The 17172-nt window shown below is 37.1% G+C and overlaps 1 protein-coding gene across 1 annotated transcript in view; it reads right to left on the bottom strand.

The window, feature by feature from the left end:
* Window positions 1-16959, bottom strand: part of LOC113015857 (uncharacterized) — a 42448-nt gene extending 25489 nt beyond the window's left edge. The window contains exons 1-9 of the mRNA XM_026158212.2: window positions 16812-16959; window positions 15758-15852; window positions 14778-14921; window positions 14593-14694; window positions 13159-13272; window positions 11975-12091; window positions 3173-3251; window positions 2787-3015; window positions 853-2656 (exon numbers count right to left, since the gene is read on the bottom strand). Of these exons, the coding sequence (XP_026013997.2) occupies window positions 853-2656; window positions 2787-3015; window positions 3173-3251; window positions 11975-12091; window positions 13159-13272; window positions 14593-14694; window positions 14778-14866 (2534 nt within the window). The 5' untranslated portion in view covers window positions 14867-14921; window positions 15758-15852; window positions 16812-16959. The remainder of the gene's footprint in view (window positions 1-852; window positions 2657-2786; window positions 3016-3172; window positions 3252-11974; window positions 12092-13158; window positions 13273-14592; window positions 14695-14777; window positions 14922-15757; window positions 15853-16811) is intronic.
* Between the last annotated feature and the right edge of the window lie 213 nt (window positions 16960-17172).

Here is a 17172-nt window from a genome sequence, read left to right as displayed (position 1 = left end):
TCTTTCTTTGTATCTAAATGGAAACCACTGAGTGAAAGATACATTTATTGATATTAGTTCAGCACCAAATGGCAAAGGCATACAGCCCTGTCATGGGTGTTTAAAGGACTGAAGCCATGTTTTTGTTTTTGTTTTTTTTTTTGGGGGGGGGGGGGGGGATTTATTTAGTAGGTGCTTGTTGTTCACATTCTAATTGTTTTTGAGAGACTAAAGAGGGATAGAATTTCTCATCTGAGAACCACAATGATTAAGTTTCTCAACACATAGTCATATTAGTATACATCTGTTTGACAAAGTAAAGATACAAAGATCACCAGGCAATGTAACCACACAAGCAATGTAAACACTGTGATTCAGTTTTCAGCTTGTTTGTTTTTGTCTTCATTTTCCTGCTATTTAAGGAAATGAATATAAAAAAAGTTGAGATTACATCTTTTTGTTGGATTTTTTAATGTTGCTGATATCACAGTTAGGCATGCGTAGACGCAACCTCAAAGTGTGTGGACAAACCAGTGGCTACAACTTGAGGAAGAACATTTTGGAGAATTGAGCAGAGACCCCTATGTTAGTAGGATCTTCATGTGCTCATGTTTAGTGTGTTGGAAGTAGGTTGTTGTGTCCAAATTTGTTGAGCTCCTTAAATGTTTTTCTTTTTTCTTCAAAGGTTATCCAGGATTTAGTATATGTTTGTCAGAGTAAAAATTTTAGTGTCCACAATATTAAAAAGCTTATCAGCTGTACTAAAATTAATAAAAGTAATTTGGTAATATGGTACGATATGGACTTGTGATGAAAGAAATCACTGAATCAACCATATTTTGTAACGAAATGGATGAGCACAAATATACTTACAGAGCTTTGTTGGATGCTTTGACCACTGGAAGCAGCTTCAGAAGAGCCTCCTCTGAAGCAGAGTATTTCTTCATGTCAAACATGTCCAGATCTTTTTCTGATGACAGTAAGATGAAGGCCAGAGCTGACCACTGTGCAGGAGACAGTTTGTCTGTGGAGAGATGCCCTGATTTCAAGGACTGTTGGATCTCCTCCACTAGAGAACAATCCTTCAGTTCATTCAGACAGTGGAAAAGATTGATGCTTTTCTCTGCAGACAGATTCTTTCTAATTTTCTTCTTGATGTACTGGACTGTTACCTGATTGTTTGACCACTTACTTCCTGCTTCTGTCAACAGACCTCGTAGAAGATTCTGATTGGTCTGCAGTGAAAGACCCAGGAGGAAGCGGAGGAACAAGTCCAGGTGTCCATTTGGACTCTGTAAGGCCTTCTCCACAGCACTCTGGTGGATATACTGGAGTTTTGGTTTGTTAAATAATTTAGACAACATGGTTGTTGTTGGTTGTTCCTCTTCCAGCAGATTGACTCCAGAGTTGATGAAGGTCAGATGGACATGAAGAGCAGCCAGAAACTCCTGAACACTCAGATGGATGAAGCAGTACACCTTGTACTGGTACAGTCCTCTCTCCTCTTTAAAGATCTGTGTGAACACTCCTGAGTACACTGAGGCTGCTCTGATATTGATGCCACACTCTGTCAGGTCTGATTCATAGAAGATCAGGTTTCCTTTCTGCAGCTGATGAAAAGCCAGTTTTCCCAGTGACTCAATCATCGTCCTGCTCTCTGGACACCAGTGTGGATCTGTCTCAGCTCCTCCATCATACTTGACCTTCTTGACTTTGGCCTGAACCACCAGGAAGTGGATGTACATCTCAGTCAGGGTTGTGGGTAGCTCTCCTCCCTCTCTGGTTTTCAGCACATCCTCCAGAACTGTAGCAGTGATCCAGCAGAAGACTGGGATGTGGCACATGATGTGTAGGCTTCGTGATGTCTTGATGTGGGAAATGATCCTCCTGGCTTGCCCCTCATCACTGAATCTCTTCCTGAAGTACTCCTCCTTCTGTGGATCAGTAAACCCTCTGACATCTGTCACCAAATCAACACAATGTGGAGGGATCTGATTGGCTGCTGCAGGTCGTGTGGTTATCCAGATGCGAGCAGAGGGAAGCAGATTCCCACTGATGAGGTTTATCAGCAGCACATCCACTGAGGAGGACTTTCTAGGGTCACTCAGAAGTTTAATTTTGTTGAAGTCCAGAGGAGGTCGACACTCATCCAGACCATCAAAGATGAACACAACCTGGAAGTCTTCAAAGCTGCAGATTCCTGCTTCTTTGGTTTCAGTAAAGAAGTGATGAACAAGTTCCACCAAGCTGAACTTTTCCTCTTTCAGCACATTCAGCTCTCTGAAAGTGAATGGAAATATGAACTGGATATCCTGGTTTGCTTTTTCTTCAGCCCAGTCCAGAGTGAACTTCTGTGTTAAGACTGTTTTCCCAATGCCAGCCACTCCTTTTGTCAGCACTGTTCTTACTGTTTGATTACTTGCAGTTGAGGCTTTAAAGATGTCTTCTTGTCTGATTATTGTTTCTGGTCTGTCTGATTTCCTGGATACTGTTTCAATCTGTCTAACCTCATGCTCATCACTGAGCTCTGGAGTCCCTCCCTCTGTGATGAAAAGCTCTGTGTAGATCTGATTCAGAAGGGTTGGGTTTCCTGCTTTAGCAATCCCCTCAAACACACACTGGAACTTCTTCTTCAGGTTCGATTTAAGTTCACATTCACAAAGTGGAGAAAGCACTTCTGAAAAAACACAAGTAATAAATTAAAGTAACGAGTTGTGCATAACTATCCAAAAATTCCAATTGCCTGAAGACTAAGTATAAATGTTCTATTTATCCAGAGGTTGAAATTTTAAGAGAAATCCCCTTACGGTTCCATAGACGCTCAGCCAGATCCTCCTGCTTCATTCTCTTCAGGAACTGCACTGCAATCTTCAGAATAGCCCCTCTCCCACTCCTCATCTGCTCTTCTTCATCTTTACTGTCCATGGTCCCACCTCCCTGCTGTTTTTCTGAACATTCTGGGTTGTCTGGACTCAAAAGTCTCTGGATTTTCTTCAGCTCCATCTTCACAAAAGTGATGATGTTGTCCTCCAGCCGCTGTAACAGAATACTATACAAATGACCCAATCAGACCCAATCATGGAGCCAAAAAGCAGAGCTATGTTGAACATTTAAGATAATCCAGAAATCTACAAAGAGCAATGATATCTGTTACCAGCATAGCTGTAAAAGTAGTTGTTATATATGTACAGACCATAAATATATTTTCCAGACATGTTTGATGCTGCTGGGCAGACTGACCACTGGGAACCTCTGAGCTCTCCCAGTCCACTCTGTGGAGAAATCATGAAAAATTAGTTCAGGCACTGAATAAAGGTCCAGGAAATTATACTTTGACAAAGACAGTTATCGAGAGGACTCCTGTAATTGTAAAAGTTTACTACTCTTGCTGATCCGACTAAGAAGCAACAGCTCAGTTTAATGTTTTTCTTTGAGTTTAAGTTCTTGCCGTGTTCTGATAAGCTTTCATGCTCAGCAAACTTCAAGTTTGAAACATTAAACTGTATATCAGATTCTGGAAATATCAGTCAATCTTGGTTTTAATCTTGTTCAATCTTGTTTAAATCCTTACTCCAAGAAGTCCAAGAAGTTGAGTCTTTTCCTTGAATTTAAAGAACCATTTACTGTGCCATCCATTTTCATGGACACAAAAATGAATTCTTTTCCACTGGATTTTTTATATGTGGCTTTCTCTGGATAAACAAAGGGCAGAGGACTGGACTGCACGCTGTCATAGAGATCAAGATCCCCAGCTTAACTTTATCCAAAAAAGGAATAAAATGACTTAACATGCAGTCTTTTTATGGGTAAGTGCTAATAGTTAGTGATACTTAATTCTAGTCAGAATATAATCGAATAAAGGTCTAATCAATATGATGAATAAGAAAAAAAATAGCCCAACCATTGAAATGATTCCAATACCTGACTTTTAACTGAGATTTTGTGTGGAGTGGTATGTTTAGTACTAATTCCCCTCCCATGCTGACGGTGGATCAAGGAGACCAGTGCATATGCTGCAGGCCCGGATGTATTGTCTACATTGGCTGTCCCTTACCCTTTACCCACCCCTGTTGCTTGTCATGTGTTTCTTTGGTGTATTAAGAGTTTTTTCATGTGCTATGTGCAGAGGTGTTTTTTTTTCTGTTCTCAAACTGATCTCCCTATTGGAGCTCAGTTTGGAGGGAGTTATTTTTTTCTCCTTATCTGTCCTCATGTGGTGTATTTTCCATTGTTATACCTCTCTGACCTGTCTTGCCCATGTGATGTTTTTGTGTAATGTATGTATGGTCGGAGGGTAAGATGGCGCCGCCATTGCGTGCAGTAGGTGAGCAGCCTTAACATGAAATTAACCCTTGTGGGACTAATAAAGGTATATCTTATCTCATCTCTTATCTTAATGCTGATATTGGTCTCAGAGAGTCTCTTTGTGTAAGGGGTGATAGGAATGAGAGGAAGGAATAAGTGAGACACTAAGAAGGCTGAAGAATCTCAGAGAATCTCTTATTTTACAATGTATGATTTAAAAAACAAGTCATTGAGAGAAAAAAGTATTCCTATATAACTGAAATAAAAAGGGATAATGTTGAAATCATAAAGAGTCGTGATATGCATGAGTGACTGAGCTAATGAGAAATTATGCTGAAGTACCCTCAGCATGTTGGGGCTTTCTCTGTATTCCTGTAGGGTTTTTTACCTCACAATATGAAGCAGCAGAGTAAATAAAAATGAATTTAAATTATTATTATTATAATAACTAGTGAAAACAGTTGACAGTACATTAGTGAGATTGAAAAAGACTTCTGTAGAGACTATGGCATTGTTAATGTCAAATGAAGTCTACACAACCCCCAAGGAAATGTTCTTGCAAAGCATGCTGTTCAGATTGACAAACTCCCTCTGATAAAAAGAGGATCCACTGCTAGAACTGATATGCTACAGAGCAACAGCTATAATACCTACTGGTAATAACCCGGCTGGACTATTCATGGGACTTAAAATCTATCTACTCTCCCATCACACAAAGGGAACCTGATTCCAAAACGGCCAGATTAAACTCTAATCAGATGCAGAAATTATGATACAAAACTGGAAGCATTTTATTTCAACAGGAGACATGGAGTGAAACACCTGCCTCCACTTCACTTCTCAGCAAGAAATGAGACATAACAACAGAGTTCTTGTCAGAAACACTTCAGGATAGGTGATGGACATAACAAAACACTTCAAAGAAATAGAATAATCTGTAAACCTGGTGTGAGATCTTTATGTTACAGTCATTACTATAAGAAGTTACTGTTTTTTAAAACAGAAAAGTTTAACTAATTAAGGTTACACATTAATATCAGAATGCTACTGTTTAGTAAATGATAACTCAGGTTTGTATAAGTAACTCAGAGTGAAGTCAGTTTAAAGGGAGTTGTCAAGGTGGCACATAAAAGAGTTAGAGTTAATCATGCATGTGACTAATATGTGCATGGAGCTAATAAAGTGAGATAGTGAGTACAAAAAACTATATTATTCTCTTTTCCTTTTTTCTGTTTTTTGTAACAACTTCACAGGTCCTTTTTGCTTGTATGTTTGAAGTCTGGATGTACATCCTTATCTAGAACTATTGTACAAATACTAGAGATGGCACGATACCACTTTTTTATGTCCGATACCGATACCGATATCATAAATTTGGATATCTGCCGATACCGATATGAATCCGATATAGTGTGTTTTAATCAACAAAACTGTTTTTTTTTTAAATATCTTGCCGCATTTTGTATAAGTTCATACTCAAGTTTAAAACAACAACTACACTAAAGCTATTCTGTTATACCTGTATGCAAAAAAAAATATTTCATAGTTCAGCAATACTGATCAATCTAATAAACTTAAACCTACACCATCCTCCCTATTCTGGTATTTTAAAGAGTACTTAGCATAAATATTAAGCAACCTAACTAATAGGGTTCCAACTCCCAGCAACAACAAAAATAAATAAATAAAAAATAGGGAACCACCCCTCACGCTCCACCTCATGATGCTTAATCGACGTAATCAACCTTAATTTGATGCAGTGTGAAAAAAAATGCACAGAAATCAATTATTTTTCAAGAAATATTAAATAGATTCAACATCTTTCTTCAACAAAATTGCAGACTGCACAGATGGTACCTTCCCAAAGGAAAAAGTACTATAGCTTACTAGGGTATATATATATTAGACTTAATAGTTACTATATACAGTAATGGACTTCTATTCATTTTGCATCAAATTAAAACTTTGGGTGTCAGATAATTATTTATTAAAAGCTAGACATTTTAAATGAGAATAAGAAAGAAAAGTATGTATTTGTGCCCCCTTTTCCCTGTTAATGCCCTATCGGCCCCCCTGGCTAAACTTTGCTAGATCCGCCCCTGCACAGTTACCAGCGTCAGCTACGTAGAAAAAGATCCTGGTGTAGAAAGTAAATAAATTCTAACAACAGCTTATCAAGCTTAAACGAGCTGCTGTTGTTCAGCCGCTGGTTTCCTATTTCTGGTGCAAAGTGGGCCAAAAGCAAACAAGAGACACGGACTCGCGACAGAAAAGCCGATCAGCTGATCGTTAAGCAGTTTCATGATTGAAGTAGCAGCAAGAGGAGGCAGTCGCTCCATATATCGCTTGTTAAGCTTAACGCAGGAATGCTTTACAAACATTCAGAGATGGACTTACACACTTGCTTTACTTCTCTCGGGGATAACTTTGTCGGAGATGAAATGCCGGGTTGCTAGCGAAGCTCCAAATGCTATCCAGACCACCGACAGGTCCCGCATGCCACAGCCGCTCTATCACGTGATGCATACTGCTCCGACGTGCTAACGTTCTGAGGTGAGTTACGGCGTGTTGCAAGTTTTGTGAGGTGCTTTCGTGATATTTAATGGATCGGATTACATTTTTTATTTTTCTCCGATATCCGATCCAGTAATTTAGGTCAGTATCGGACCGATACCGATACGTAATATCGGATCGGTCCATCTCTAACAAATACAGTAGTTCTTTTTCAGATACAGTAGCAATTTGTATGAAAACTAGATTTCAGTGAATACTACTTGATAATTTGGGGTAAAATCAATAAGGATATCTTACATTATACAGTATACAACACAACATAAATGATAGAAGAAAAAATTTTGATAAACATTATTCTATGTTTGCTGAAGTGGAATTCTGACAGTTTCATCACATTTACATCTAATGTGATCATTCGCAAAGGATTCTGGGAAGTAGCTAGCCGGTCGTCACGGCAAAGCTACGAGAGCGTCTCTCAGCATGGGCCCGAAAAAAGTTCTGTCAACCGAGGAAGGAGACGATATTAAGAAGTCGCTGGAGTTTATGACAGAGGAGATTTCTACTGTCAAACTGCAGCAGAAAGCCATCCTGGACCTGGTCGAGGAAGTTAAGGCTCTCCGCATCCAGAACGCCGAGAAGGATCGGCGGCTGGCGTACCTGGAGAACAGAGTGGCGGATTTGGAGCAGTACACCCGGATGAACGATGTTATCATCACGGGGCTTCGCATCAAACCCCGGTCATACGCCCGGGCGGTCGCCACTGACAATGTAGGAGGGCCAGGAGAGGAAGATGTCAACTCCACGGAGCATCAAGTGGTTACCTTTCTACGGTCCAAAGGTGTGGAAGTGGATTATAACAACATTGAGGCTTGCCACCCTCTACCCCGAAAAAATGACAGTAACAAACCAGCCATCATTGTGAGATTTGCAAACAGAAAACAGAAAACAGCACTGTTAAAACAAGGAAGGAAACTGAAAGGATCCGATGTCTTCATGAACGAACATCTGATAAAAAGAAATGCGGACATTGCCAGGAAAGCACGTTACTTGAAGAAACAGGGAAAAATTCAAAATACATGGACCACCAACTGCAAAGTATTCATTAAACTCAATGGAACACCGGAACAAGCCAAAGTGTTGGTCATCAGAAATATGGAAGAGCTGGACAAATACTGAGGTCAACTTACTCTGGAGGTATGAATACACATGTGACGTGACACACAACACAACACATGGCACAGTCCAAAAGAACTTCATCTGCATCCGGCAACAATATCAACATGACTCATTGGAATTCTCTTTATGATAATCTGGAACTGAGAACATTTCGATACACAGACCATAATGTTCTAGACTTAGAAAAGGATATAGACCCGGAAAATAATTTCTTCTACAACATCAGCTGTAACTGCTGCTACTTCACTGATGAACAGTTTAAGCACACCATCAACACGGAAAATAAATTATCAATAATCCATTTTAATAGCAGAAGTCTGTATGCCAACTTCAACAATATAAAGGAATATCTAAATGAGTTGACAAATCCATTTGGAATTATTGCCATTTCTGAAACATGGATCAATGCGGAGAAAGGAATGGACTTTGGACTGGAGGGATATGAAGTGAATTTTGTAAATAGAAGGAACAAGAGTGGAGGGGGAGTAGCTGTGTATGTGGATAAAAACCTAAACTACAAGGTGGTAGAAAGTATGACAACTGTAATTGATAATTTACTAGAATGTATAACAATTGAAATTTATAAGGAAAAAGAAAAAAATGTAATAATTAGCTGTATATATAGAACACCTGGCTCTAGTATTCAAGTATTTAATGACTTCATAGAGGAAATATTCTCTAAAACAAATCAAAAAGTTATGTTTATCTGTGGTGATTTTAATATTGACCTGTTGAATCCAAAAAAGCATAAAATGACCGACGAATTCCTAAACACTATGTACAGTTTGAGTTTACATCCTAAAATAACCAGGCCTAGCAGAATTACACCACATTGTGCCACCTTACTTGACAATATTTTCACTAACAATATGGAAAACAACATTGTGAGCGGAATATTAATTAATGACATCAGTGATCACCTACCAGTTTTTGCAGTTTATGACACTAATTATAAGAAAAATCTGCATGAAGAACAACTGAGATACAGACGTGTAAGGACGGAAGAAACTATGACTGCATTTAAGAACGATCTATTAAATCAGGACTGGGACAAGGTGTACAAAGAAGCTGATATTGATATTGCATATGGCATATTTTTAAGAATATTCATGGAGTTGTACGATAAAAACTGTCCAACAATAAAATACAACAGAAAGCACAAATATTCAGATAGACCATGGCTCACTAAGGGTTTACAAAATGCATGTAAAAAGAAAAATACACTCTATAGGAAATACCTAAAACAAAGAACAAAAGAAGCTGAAAATAAATATAAAAAATACAAAAATAAGTTGACCAATATTATACGTGTATGTAGAAAGGAGTATTATAGTAAAATATTGAACAACAATAAACATAATATGAAAGGAATATGGGATGTTTTAAACGGTATCATTAAAAATAATTCTGGACAACAAAGTTATCCACAATACTTTATCGATAATGGCAATCTTATGGAAAACACTGCTGATAAGGTCAACAGCTTTAATCATTATTTTGTAAATATTGGACCAAAACTGGCAGAACAAATTCCTGAGTCACTGCCATCAGTAGAATGTAGTGAAAATCTGATTGATAGGAACCCTAACTCAATGTTCCTCACATCAGTGGAGGAAAAAGAAATAATTGACATTGTACACATGTGTAAATATAAAACATCCACTGATTGTAATGATATTGACATGAAAATCGTCAAGAAGGTGATTGAAGGAATTGTAGGACCTCTAACATATATTTGCAACTTATCATTTCAGACGGGAAAAGTGCCAAACAAAATGAAAATAGCTAAAGTTGTGCCGCTGTATAAAACCGGGGATAGACGCCACTTCACAAATTACAGGCCTGTTTCTTTACTACCACAATTCTCCAAAATCCTAGAAAACCTGTTTAATAAACGATTAGACAAATTCTTAGATAAATATAAATTACTCTCTGACAGTCAATATGGATTCAGATCAAAAAGATCAACATCTCTGGCATTAATCGAATCAATTGAGGAGATTACGAATGCTATAGATCAGAAACAGTATGCAGCTGGAGTATTTCTGGATCTCAAGAAAGCATTCGACACAATCAATCATGACATATTAATTAATAAACTGGAACGGTATGGGATTAGGGGGGTTGTACTGCAATGGGTGAAAAATTATTTAAGTGACCGGAAACAATTTGTGAAGCTGGGTGTCCATTCCTCATCATGCTTGGACATTGCTTGTGGTGTTCCACAAGGCTCTGTACTGGGTCCAAAATTATTTATTATTTATATAAATGATATTTGTAAGGCATCTGATATATTAAAATTAGTATTATTTGCAGATGACACAAATATTTTTTGTTCTGGGGGGAATCTAAAGGAGCTGCTGGATACAATTACTTCAGAAATGTGCAAAATTTAAAAATGGTTTAACAGGAACAAACTATCGCTAAATCTAAGTAAAACTAAAATTATCTTATTTGGGAATTCCCTTAGAAATGCACAAGTGCAGATTCATGTAGATGGTGTGGAAATTGAAAGAGTACTTGAACATAAGTTTCTTGGTGTGATTATAGATGATAAATTAAACTGGAAGTCTCATATAAATCATATACATAACAAAATTTCAAGAAGTGTCTCAATCTTGAGTAAAGTAAAACACATTCTGGACCACAAATCACTCCACATTCTCTATTGTTCCCTGATTGCACCGTATTTGAATTACTGTGCAGAGGTTTGGGGCAATACTTACAAATGTTCGCTATCATCAATCTTTATATTACAAAAAAGGGCCATAAGGATAATCCATAAAACTGGTTACAGAGATCATACAAATCCACTATTCTTAAAATCAAAAATTCTAAAATTCACAGATCTGGTTCATTTTCTCACACCACAAATTATATATAAAGCAATAAATAACCTGCTTCCTGACAATATTCTAAAAATGTTTTCTAAAAGGGAACGGGGATACAATTTGAGGGGGGAATTAAATTTAAAACATCCTCGTATCCGTACAACATTAAAAAGTTTTTGCATCTCTGTGTGTGGAGTGAAGCTGTGGAACAGACTAAGTAAAGATATGAAGCAATGTCCAAGCATGGCGCAGTTTAAAAAGCGGTTTAAGGATATGGTTTTTACAGGGTACAGGGAAAAGGTAGAGATTTGATAGGGTGTTCTTGTCTAATATTTTCATGTGTGTGCGCATGCACGGGTTTGTTGGTATGGGTATATATGTATGTGTATATGTATGTATGTATGTATGTGTATATATATATGTGTATATGTATATATGTATATGTATATATATGTATATATATATATGTGTATGTGTGTGTATGTATGTGTGTGTATATATATATATATATATATATATATATATAAAATTGTAGGTTGTGTATCCTTCAGGTGTTAATAGGGTTATTGAAAATGTGTATATGTGCGTATGTGTGTATATACGTAGGTATGGATAGATAGAAACATATATGTGTATATATTTAAAAAAAAAATTACACATAACATATAATGTAATTACAAGGAGGTATTTCTGTAGTCTATTGATACTAGATAGTGGAAAAGGGGTGGGATTAAATAAGCTTATGCTTCTTCCTGCTCCTTTTTGAACATGGACGTTATTTGGAGTTGTGGTTGCTCGTTTTCCTTTTGTTTGCTTTGTTAATTTGTCTCTTTTAATTCTATTTTTTTTTTTTATACTTTTTCAACATGTTCAAAATAAAGATTCAATCAATCAATCAATCAATCAATCAATCAGTTATCAAATGCTTTTAAGAGACAATTTATATAGTATTAGAGAGAATGATGTGTTTGGACTGCAATTTGTATACGATAACATTAACAGGAGTTTACGTGTACATGTTGGACATGGTTATTAAAATAAAAGAATTCCTTGCTCACTGACTTCCATTGAGATGTAGTTTAGAGACCAGAACACAACATCACACAGTTTATTCAAATCAGAAAACCAAACTGGAGTTAATTAAAGAGTTCATGTAGCTAACAGATCACCTTTCTGCAGCAGATGGTTGATGTCCTTTAAAGTGAATGAGGCGCTCTTCAGACCAGTCACTCTTTAAAGACACACAGCTGGGTTCAGCTCCAGGTTCAGCAGGTCTCTCATTGATCCTGTTAAACAGAGAAGAAAAATGTACTTTTCTTTTGCTGCTATATAAGCTGATGAAGACTTAGAACACCTTCATCATCCAAAAGAAAAAAATGATTTGCAGTGCTGAGCATGAGGAGAAGGGAACTCCAAACTAGTGTTGGCAGTGTAACAATAGGACAACAGGTGACAGACAAATAGTCATTTACATCAGCGGTCCCCAACCTTTTTTGTGCCACGGACCAGTTTATGCCCGACAATTTTTTCACGGATCGGGTTTTAAGGTGTCGTGGATAAATACAACAAAATAAAACTAGTACCGGTACCGAAAAAAAGAAGATTTATTCATAACACACGTGAAAAGACCCAGGAAAACAGAGTTAACGATAAAAACAATAACAAAATAACGCTGAAAACCGATAAAAACCTTGAAAACCATACACTTCACACCTGAGCCTCAACTCTCGTGGCCCGGTACCAAACGACTCACAAACCGGTACCGGTCCGAGGCCCGGGGGTTGGGGACCGCTGATTTACAGTATGCAGAACAATTGATAGTCTTACTATGAGCAGTTTGAGTTACAATAAGTACAATAAGTAATTGCAACAATATGGGGACTAAATTAGCATGTCCATACATATTTTTGTTTATTAGAGCCCTAACTTCAGTTCAGGAAATGAGAGTTGATGTGAGGAGGAAGAGGATGGCAATTTATCCAAATGAAAGTTGCACCGTCTTTGTCTTTCACATTTCTGCTTCTTTGGTGAATGGGATACCTCCTCAGATGATAAAATATAGGCGTGATCCATCATATCTTGGGTCTGAAGATGCAGACACAAGTTAAAATTTGTCTCCATGGCATACGAATGCCTTTAAATTCTCTTAAATTCTCTCTGTCTATTAAATAACAACAAAAAATGACTGTCTGGACCTTTAAATGTACATGTTGAACATGTTTTATGGAATTAAGGAATTAATCACTCATTAACTTTCATTGAAATGCAATTTAGAGACCAAAACAACATCGAGACGTTCATTTAAATCAGGAAACCAAACTGACAGGTATCAAAGAGTTCATGTTAGTGACACCTCTCTTCAGCAGATGGTTGGTGTTCTCTAAAGTGAATGAGGCGCTCTTCAGACCAGTCACTCTTTAAAGACACACAGCTGGTTTCAGCTCCAGATTCAGGTCTCTCATAGATCCTGTTAAACAGAAAAGAAAATAATCTTTTTTAAATTTTCTGTTACAGAAACTGATGAAGACTTAGAATACCTTCATGATCTGAAAAACTAATTTGTATGTTGAGCATGAGCAGAAGGAAACTCCAAACTAGCGTTGGCAGTGTAACAGTGTCACCCACAGTAAACACCACCATTTGCACAATTGCAGAACTACTGATGGTCTTGCTATAAGCAGCACAATTTCAAAGTTATAGTTTTTATAATTAATGGCAACTGATTTCTGTTTTTTTACATCTCAAAATCATACGCGTGCATGATCCTAAGTATGGTGGCAGCTGTTGGGCAAACAACTCTGGCTGCCATTCATCTGTATGTAGGCTGTCAGGCTGCTGTTAATCTCATCCACATATATTTACTCAGATACGACTCAGTGAGTCAGTGAAGGTCACTTCTGTCGAGTGACAGTGATGCTGGAGTGAATTAAGGATATTCTTAAGATTCCTATTAGTAAATGCTGCTGTTTTTGCTGCTGTTAGCCAGCATTAGTGGAACTTTCTTTAAAGTGGATATTACTGTTGCTGTTAAATGTAGCACCATGGTCTTGGAGGAACACCGTCTTGTTTCACTGTATACGGTGCCACTCTTTAAGGTTCAAATGACAATAAAGCCACTTGACTTAACTTGAGTTGACAAATATTGTTGAATTTAGGCTCTTATTGAATAAACTGTCAAATGATGTGAGAATGTAAACTGCTTAGCAGAGGAAAAGTGGGACCTTTAGGACACTGAAGCCTAACATTAGCTGGCATAACATTAGATTATAGCTAACTTTTTTTGTTTGTTTCCCAGCCTGTTGTCTGCTATACAGAAAAGGAAGGGTTGCATGAGTAATATGGTGACATTACGTTATTTTAACAATATCAGAAAAAAATGATCATGTTAGTGCTGTTTCTTGTGTGTTAGAGCCTGACATATGTTCAGGAATTTTATTTAGATGTCACTAACATCTTACTAAAATGTTTTACTTTTCCTTTTCACCTTAGTTCTCATCTCCTGAACTGACATCAGGGCTCTAACACGCCTTCATGTTTTCATTGCTAATTCTAATTACTTCTAAGTTTATGAGAATACATTACTTTTTTCAGAAGAACTAATAACACACAAATCAATATACATTTTTAAGTACAATATTCTGTTTTTATATTAAGGGGAAAAGACTAACTAGACATTTGAAGCACATGTTATACGTGTACATATTGGACACGTTTTATAGAATAAAGGAATTCCTCGTTCAGTGACTTCCTTTGAGCTATCAAAGAGTTCATGTTACTAACAGCTCACCTCTCTGCAGCAGACCGCTGGTTTCCTTTAAAATGAATGAGGCGCTCTTCAGACTGGTCACTCCTTAAGGACACACAATTGGGTTCAGGTCCAGGTTGGTTCCTGTGAATAATGATGGATCAATGATGTGAGTGCTGAGCTGTGACATGGAGAAGAGTCATAGACAATTAGAGATGTCATCTCACCTCTGAGCTTCGGTCTGGCTCTCATGTTCCCCACACAGAGTGGTTTTAGAGAGAGGGACACCCTCCTCTCTGTCCTCACACTGATCCATGCTGCTGACTTCACATCCACGTCACCCAAGGTTGCAAAAGTACAGACTTTCTTTACTAAAAGTAGAAGTACAGATACCTGGGTTAAAAAAATACTCCTGTAAATGTTGAAGCACTGAGGCAGCTCCATCAAGGACAATTCTATTAAAAGATTTTTGTACAAAGGTAACTGAACCTTGTGGTGTCAATATGATAATAAGTTCATATTTGTACAAAAGAACCCATATATTAATCCAAATAAATCCAAATTACAAATCCAAGTGTAATGAATATACTTAGCTTGAATCTGTTATTCAGGACACCTGCAGTGAAAAAGGTTTAAAAAAAAACAAACAAACAAACAAAAAGAAACATTTTTTGTTGCCTACACTCTAGAGGTGACTGACTCCACACCAAAACAGTACAGTTTCTTCTAATGTGAGCTTCAGTAGGTTTTCTCAGTGCATATGATGTGATCAGCTAACCTGCTGCTTTTTGTAGATTTACGTAACTGAATTCACTCCACACTACAATATGTATGCTATCTTTATGCAATTAAGTGAATAAATCTAAGCATCATCAGCTTAAATACAAATTCATCTCTGCTACACTTGATGTAACCTAATTTTGACAATGAGGACCAAAGGCCACTATGCACCAGTCCAACACAGTGCTTTACTAAAAAAAAACTCACCACATTAATGTGAGCTAACCTGTTTGCCCTGCACAAAACTAGGACTTTCATGCAACATCTGAATAACACAAGTTTGTATAGCTTTGTTTGTTTTGTAGGACATTTTCCAAAATGAAAATACATAATTCATCAAAACACATCATATACAAATCCATTATGTAATTAAAACGATGACATTACATGTAAGCATTAAATCTGCAGTTTATCAAGCAGCCCTTACCTTTAAATATAACCTTCTTTCTTCCTCTTCTGTCCTGTATTTTCTTACATCTTTCTCCATCTCTGAGTGAAGTTATCTTGCACTCTTTTCTCTTCCTGTGAAATACAGCAGCTAGACCTTTAACTAGCAACACACTGTGCAACAAACTGCACACAAACAGTTTTTGTGTTTGCTGATGTTTGTTCATCTGATAGAAAATTTGAATTTGAAATGAGCTGCCACTAAAGAAATTACTGTTCTTCCATCCAGTAACATTCAGGATTAATGTGAACATCTAACCAGAGATGCTACTGAACATTGGTTACGTCAGTTAGCTTCCAATTAGCATCTAGATTTATTGTTTTTCCATCAAGTATCAGTTAGAAGCTCCAGCAGCTAATGGTCCTATCATGAAAAACAAAGAAATCTATCAAACCCTTACAGCAGATATTTTCACAATGATACTTTAAAACAGAAATGATCATTAATTACCTGAATATTTAGGATTTGTTTAGAGCTACTCAATTATTCAGTTTATAATCAGCAGCTCTGCAATCAGTCATTTATATTTCCTTCATATGTTTAGCAGCCAGTAAGAGAAAGAATGGCACTCTGGTTCCAGGTTTCAAACACTACACATTAGGAAGAACTTCATTTGGAGAAAACCAAATGATAACACAAATAGATTTAATGATCCATGAAGGAAATATGAATTTAATTGCCTGACTACAATCAAACACGTTACAACTAACATTTATTTTATTTTGTTTTGAAAGGACTGAAGGTAAAACAGCAGCACACTGCTGTGTGTGACTTTAATGGAGAGTCAACAGTTTTCTTCCAGGAAATAAACACACACAGTTTGTTTTGTGACGAAATGAATCAAACATCAGCTGTTCATCAAACTGTTTGATTCCAGTCAATCAATAATTTATAATCATGTGGATTAGTCTTCAAATAAAAGAGTGATCCAAAGTCTGCCCTGAAATAACAGCTAAACAAACATTAAAGAGCAGAAACAAACAGTAAAGTTCCTAAAGACAAACTGTTAAAGGAGGAAACAAAGAAAACTTACAGTTTCTTCAAATAGAGACACGAACAAGAAGCTTCTGGACACTAAACACGAAGAGATAGGTGAGATGCTTCCTGGAAGGAGTTGTGACTCCACCTGAAGCTCAGGTTTGCATGTGTGTGCATGTATTGATTTTTAAATCTCTGCTCCTGTCTGAACTTGAGATTTTGTCATTTGCTGTCAGTTGCGCAATATCATAAATGTTTGTCAGGAATGTCCTCACAAGCCCAGACTTGTTACAATAATGAACACAATACATGGAGTTAGGAAAAATACAGCACAGATAGAAATAATACAATATAGTTGGGAGGAAACCAGAGTTAGCAATGTTGCCAAGAATATTTCTCTAGAGTTTGATCAAAGT

Source organism: Astatotilapia calliptera, chromosome 23 (genome assembly GCF_964374335.1).
Source record: "Astatotilapia calliptera chromosome 23, fAstCal68.1, whole genome shotgun sequence".
NCBI lineage: Eukaryota > Metazoa > Chordata > Actinopteri > Cichliformes > Cichlidae > Astatotilapia > Astatotilapia calliptera.
This window is presented reverse-complemented; position numbering and strand designations above follow the sequence as displayed.